We start from the raw sequence: 6,748 nt of genomic DNA on the forward strand, positions 1-6,748 counted from the left end.
CGCTGTTCAGCAGCCTTATGGCTTGGAGGTAGAAGCTGTTCAGCAGTCTTATGGCTTGGAGGTAGAAGCTGTTCAGCAGTCTTATGGCTTGGAGGTAGAAGCTGTTCAGCAGTCTTATGGCTTGGAGGTAGAAGCTGTTCAGCAGTCTTATGGCTTGGAGGTAGAAGCTGTTCAGCAGTCTTATGGCTTGGAGGTAGAAGCTGTTCAGCAGTCTTATGGCTTGGGGGTAGAAGCTGTTCAGCAGTCTTATGGCTTGGAGGTAGAAGCTGTTCAGCAGTCTTATGGCTTGGAGGTAGAAGCTGTTCAGCAGTCTTATGGCTTGGAGGTAGAAGCTCTTCAGCAGTCTTATGGCTTGGAGGTAGAAGCTCTTCAGCAGTCTTATGGCTTGGAGGTAGAAGCTGTTCAGCAGTCTTATGGCTTGGAGGTAGAAGCTCTTCAGCAGTCTTATGGCTTGGAGGTAGAAGCTCTTCAGCAGTCTTATGGCTTGGGGGTAGAAGCTGTTCAGCAGTCTCATGGCTTGGGGGTAGAAGCTCTTCAGCAGTCTTATGGCTTGGAGGTAGAAGCTCTTCAGCAGTCTTATGGTTTGGGGGTAGAAGCTGTTCAGCAGTCTTATGGTTTGGGGGTAGAAGCTGTTCAGCAGTCTTATGGCTTGGGGGTAGAAGCTCTTCAGCAGTCTTATGGCTTGGGGGTAGAAGCTGTTCAGGAGCCTTTTGTTCACAGACTTGGCGCTCCGGTACCTCTATCTTCCATGTGGTAATTGTTAATTCACCAGCGTTGAAAATGCTTAGCTAACATTTCATGATAAAATATGAAATTGCAGTTGTCTCTTGCCGTGTTTTGGAATGGTTACCTCAGTGTTTATCATGGACACTGGCTGCATATAAGGACCATGTGTGCGAAGCTCTGAGAGAGTCCCTGTTCAACGCAACCTGCCTCTCCTTTGTAATACAATTGATGTTGTGGATGCAGATGAGCCCTTTGTTGGAAGCTTGCACCTCATCCTTTATCAATGGCTGCCAGAGAGAGAGAGAGAGGAGAGGGAATCCATTCAAAAGAACCAGGACAGAACCTGCTGTTCACGTGAACTCTCCGTGAACTAGACTCAACAGCAGGGTCCATACACCAGAACCAATAATCCAGCTCCAGCTACAGTCCAGCTACAGTACAGCTACACTCCAGCTACAGTCCAGCGACAGCTCCAGCTACAGTTTAGCTACAGTCCAGCTACAGTCCAGCTACAGTCCAGCTACAGTCCAGCTCCAGCTACAGTCCAGCTACAGTCCAGCTCCAGCTACAGTCCAGCTACAGTCCAGCTACAGTCCAGCTCCAGTCCAGCTCCAGTCCAGCGACAGCTACAGTCCAGCGACAGCTCCAGCTACAGTCCAGCTACAGTCCAGCTACAGTCCAGCTCCAGCTCCAGCTCCAGTCCAGCTCCAGTCCAGCTACAGTCCAGCTACAGTCCAGCTCCAGCTCCAGCTACAGTCCAGCTACAGTACAGCTACATCCCAGCTACAGTCCAGCTACAGTACAGCTACAGTCCAGCTACAGTCCAGCTCTCAGAGATTGCATGGAAAGCTCCTGTGTTGTTTATTTATTCTTACTGTATCCTCTGTCAGATGTTAGGTGTCTGCCTGGCAGGGGCAGTGTTTTAAATGTAGCATTCAAAATCGAATTAGACTTTGATTTAATTTCCTTCTAGGAAGTATGAGCACATTGTTCCAGCCTTCATATAACATAGGCCGTCATTCACAGGCTATAAAGGAATGTTATTAATTTCTGCTCAACAGAAAGTAGATTTGCAGCCTCAGAGATGTGGTTAGCTGATATAGCAGGTCATTGGTTAGCTGATAGAGCAGGTCATTGGTTAGCTGATAGAGCAGATCATTGGTTAGCTGATAGAGCAGGTCATTGGTGAGCTGATGAAGAGGGGAGGACATTGATAGGAGGATAGGGAGGTCCTCTGAAAACTCACAATGACCAGGAAGAGAGCTCCTATCATTAACAGTTATCATACCAAACTGTTACATTATTCTGAATGGTTTTTAAAGGACACATTTTGCTATTGCTGCACAAATGTAATGAGTTTTTCTGGTAGATTGTTTTTGAGAAGGAGAAGAATGTGAGTGCTTAATACCAACAGAAAGGCAATTGTGTCTGTCCAGGACTACCAAACCCTGTGGCAATATTGACACAGACCTTGTGGTGTTATATAGAAAGTAATTGGACACAATTTAATTTCTGTCAGCAGTAAGGTTGAGTGGCTACAATGGATTTATTTCATGTCCTGGTCTCTGCCTCTTACTGAGCATCTCTGTGAGCTAGAAATGCTACCACTCTCTACCACCCCCAGAAGGCAGGCAGAAGGCAGGCAGAAGGCAGGCAGGCAGAAGGCAGGCAGAAGGCAGGCAGGCAGAAGGCAGGCAGGAAGGCAGGCAGGCAGGCAGGAAGGAGACAGGCAGGAGACAGGCAGCAGGCAGTCAGCAGGCAGCCAGCAGGCAGGGAGGCAGCAAGCAGGGAGGCTGCAAGCAGGGAGGTAGCAGGCAGGGAGGTAGCAGGCAGGGAGGCAGGCAGCAGGCAGGGAGGCAGGAAGGCAGCAGGCAGGCAGCAGGCAACAGGCATGCAGCAGGCAGGGAGGCAGGCAGCAGACAGGGAGGCAGGCAGGCAGACAGCAGGCAGGGATGCAGGCAGGCAGAAAGCAGGCAGGAAAGCAAGCAGCAGGCAGGCAGGAGGCAGCAGACAGCAGAGACTGAACATGGCAACAGTATTTCATCAGTCTCCAGCCCAGCGACACTAGAGCACAAATCAATATGACTGTTATATATAAAAAAATAAATCATGGTTTCTTACAACTTCTACCCAGCTTTTTATTTGCCTTGCACAAATTGTCATGTAGCATGTTATCATATTTCAAGATGAGACATTGGGAGCAGAAAGAGTTGTGTATACATTTCTCTCTGTAGAATAATAGTTGTGATGTAGTGTATGCGTCCTAAATGTCGACATGGTGTGTGTAAAGGACATATATGTCTTGGTCTTGAAATAACCCTATTCTCTCACCTCAAAACCCCTGCCAAATCTTGAATTTTATTTTAAGGGAGATACCTAGTCAGTGGTCCAACTGAAATGTGTCTTCCATATTTAACCCAACCCCTATGAATCAGAGAGGTGCGGTGGGCTGCCTTAATTGACATCCACGTCTACAGGGCCCGGGGAACAGTGGGCTAACTGCCTTGCTCAGGGGTAGAAAGACAGACTTGAACCTTGTCAGCTCAAGGAGTCATTCCAGCAACCTTCCGGTTACTGGCCCAAAGCTCTAACCACTAGGATATGTGTGAGCGTGTGTGAGGCTGGCCCACACAAAACCCTATTATCGCAGAAACGTTTGTGCAATACTGTTTTACAAAAAGGTCAATCCACTGCCTGCAGTAAGGTCCTTTGCACTCTGGTGGAAATCACAGCTTCAGACTGACTACACTGAATCTAATCTGATGGGAAATGTGTAGCGATTGTTTGTTTCCTCCTCCTTGTAGGCCCCTCTCTCTCTCTCTCTCTTTAAAAATAAATCATAGATATAGTACCAGTCAAAAGTTTGGACACACCTACTATTTCAAGGGGTTTTCTTTGTTTTTACTATTTTCTACATTGTAGAATATAAGTGGGGCAGCAGGTAGCCTAGTGGATAGAGCATTGGGCCAGTAACCAAAAAGTTGCTGGAACAAATCTCTGAGCTGACAAGGTAAAAATCTGTTGTTCTACCCCTGAACAAGGCAGTTTACCCACTGTTCCCCGGTAGGCCGTCATTGTAAATATGGATTTGTTCTGACTTGCCAGGTTAAATGAAAAACTATGGAATCATGTAGTAACCAAAAGAAGCGTTAAGCAAATAAAAATATGTATTTTAGATTCTTCAAAGTAGCCACCCTTTGCCTTGATGACAGCTTTGTAGTTGGCATTCTCTCAACCAGCATCACCTGGAATGCTTTTCCAACAGTGTTGAAGGAGTTCCCACATATGATGGGCACTTGTTAGCTGCTTTTCCTTCACTCTGCTGTCCAACTCATCCCAAACCATCTCAAATGGGTTGAGGTCGGGTGATTGTGGAGACCAGGTCATCTGATGCAGCACTCCATCACTCTCCTTCTTGGTGAAATAGCCCATACACTGCCTGGCGGGGGGTTTTTAGGTCATTGTCCTGTTGAAAAACAAATTATAGTCCCACTAAACCCAAGCTAGATGGGATGGCATATCGCTGCAGAATGCTGTGGTAGCCATGCTGGTTAAGTGTTCCTTGAATTCTAAATAAATCACAGACAGTGTCACCAGCAAGGCATCCCCACACCATCACACCTCCTCCTCCATGCTTCATGGTGGGAACCACACATGAGGAGATAATCCGTTCACCTGCTCTGCATCTCACAAAGACAGCAAACATCTCAAATCTGGACTCATCAGACCAAAGGACAGATTTCCACGTGTCTAAAGTCCATTGCTTGTGTTTCTTTGCCCAAGCAAGTCTCTTCTTCTTATTGGTGTCCTTTAGTAGTGGTTTCATTGGAGCAATTCGACCATGAAGGCCTGATTCACGCAGTCTCCACTGAACAAACACTGCACTTGACACATTTATGAAATTGCTCATTCCAATTGCTAATAAGCATGCACCCATAAAAAAAAACTGACTGTAAAAACTGTTAAATCCCTCGTGGGTTGATGAGGAATTAAAAAATTGTATGGTTGAGAAGGATGAGGCTAAAGGAATGGAAAATAAGTCTGGCTGCACAACCGATTGGCAAACTTATTGCAAATTGAGAAATCATGTGACTAAACTGAATAAGAATAAGAAACTACACTATGAGCTTTGGAGCTCCTTAAATGGCATTCTGGGAAAAAAGGCAAACTCAGCTCCATCATTCATTGAAACAGATGGCGCATTCCTCACAAAACCAACTGATATTGCCAACTACTTAAAAAAAAAATTTGGTTGGAATGATTAGCAAACTTCGGCGTAACATGCCGGCAACAGATGCAGACACTGCACATCAAAGTATATCTGATCAAATTATGAAAGACAAGCATTGTAATTTTAAATTCCATAAAGTTAGTGTGGAAGAGGTGAAAAAAATTATTGTTTTTCTTTCAACAATGACATGCTACCGGGGTCTGACAACTTGGATGGAAAATTACTGAGGATAATAACGGACGATATTGACACTCCTATTTGCCACATTTGCAATTTAAGCCTACTAGAAAGTGTGTGCCCTCCGGCTTGGAGGGAAGCAAAAGTCATTCCGCTCCCTAAGAATAGTAAAGCCCCCTTTACTGGCTCAAATAGCCGACCAATCAGTCTGTTACCAACCCTTAGTAACTTTTGGAAAAAATAGTGTTTGACCAGATACAATGCTATTTACAGTAAACAAATTGACAACAAACTTTCAGCATGCTTATAGGGAAGGACATTCAACAAGCACAGCACTTACTCAAATGACTGATGATTGGCTGAGAGAAATTGATGATAAAAAGAGGGGGGTCTGTTTTGTTAGACTTCAGTGCGCCCATTGACATTATCGATCATAGTCTGCTGCTGGCAAAATGTATGTGTTTTGGCTTTACACCCCCTGCTATAATGTGGATAAAGAGTTACCTGTCTAACAGAACACAGAGGGTGTTCTTTAATGGAAGCCTCTCCAACATAATCCAGGTAGAATCAGGAATTCCCAAAGGCAGCTGTCTAGGCCCATTACTTTTTTCAATCTTTACTAATGAATTGCCACTGGCTTTGAGTAAAGCCAGTGTGTCTATGTTTGCGGATGACTCAATTCTATACATGTCAGCTACTACAGTGACTGAAATGACTGCAACACTTAACAAAGAGTTGCAGTTAGTTTCTGAGTGGGTGGCAAGGAATAAATTAGTCCTAAATATTTCTAAAATTAAAAGCATTGTATTTGGGACAAATCCTACACTAAACCCTAAACCTCAACTAAATCTTGTAATATATAATGTGGAAATTGAGCAAGTTGAGGTGACTAAACTGCTTGGAGTTACCCTGGATTGTAAACTGTCATGGTGAAAATGGAGCCGACAGAGATGGTCACCTGGCTTCTCGTTCTTAGGAAACTATGCAGTATTTTGTTTTTTTATGTATTATTTTTTACCTTGTTACCCCAGGAAATCTCAAGTGTTATTACATACAACCGGAAAGAACTATTGGATATAAGAGCAACATCAACTTACCAACATTATGACCAGGAATATGACTTTCTGGTCATTTATTGTATCTGGGGATTTTAACAAAGCTAATTTGAGATACCTACATTTTATCAGCATATTGATTGCACGACACGTAGGGCTAATACTCTCGACCACAGCTATTCTAACTTCCGTGATGCATACAAAGTCCTCCTCCGCCCTCCCTTCGGCAAATCCGACCATGACGCCATCTTGCTTGTCTCGGCTTATAGGCAGAAACTCAAACAGGATGTACCAGTGACGAGAACCATTCAACGCTGGTCTGACCCATCGGAAGCCACGCTCCAAGATTGTTTTGATCACGCGGACTGGAATATGTTCTGGTCAACCACAGAGAACAACATTGATCTATACGCTTACTCGGTGAGTGCGTTTATAAATAAGTGCATTGAAGATGTTGTACCCACTGTGACTATTAAAACCTACCCAAAACAGAAACCGTGGATGGGTGGCGGAATTCGCGCAAAACTGAAAGCATGATCCACCGCATTTAATCATGGAA

General features: G+C 44.7%; 1 protein-coding gene across 1 annotated transcript; it reads right to left on the reverse strand.

The window, feature by feature from the left end:
- Positions 1-2,337: 2,337 nt before the first annotated feature.
- LOC139538261 (keratin-associated protein 12-2-like) lies at positions 2,338-2,754 on the reverse strand. Its single transcript, XM_071340108.1, has one exon. The coding sequence runs from the start codon at positions 2,752-2,754 to the stop codon at positions 2,338-2,340; it is 417 nt and encodes a 138-aa protein (XP_071196209.1).
- Positions 2,755-6,748: the final 3,994 nt, after the last annotated feature.

The sequence above is a fragment of the Salvelinus alpinus genome, chromosome 14, assembly GCF_045679555.1.
Source record: "Salvelinus alpinus chromosome 14, SLU_Salpinus.1, whole genome shotgun sequence".
NCBI classification, from domain to species: domain Eukaryota; kingdom Metazoa; phylum Chordata; class Actinopteri; order Salmoniformes; family Salmonidae; genus Salvelinus; species Salvelinus alpinus.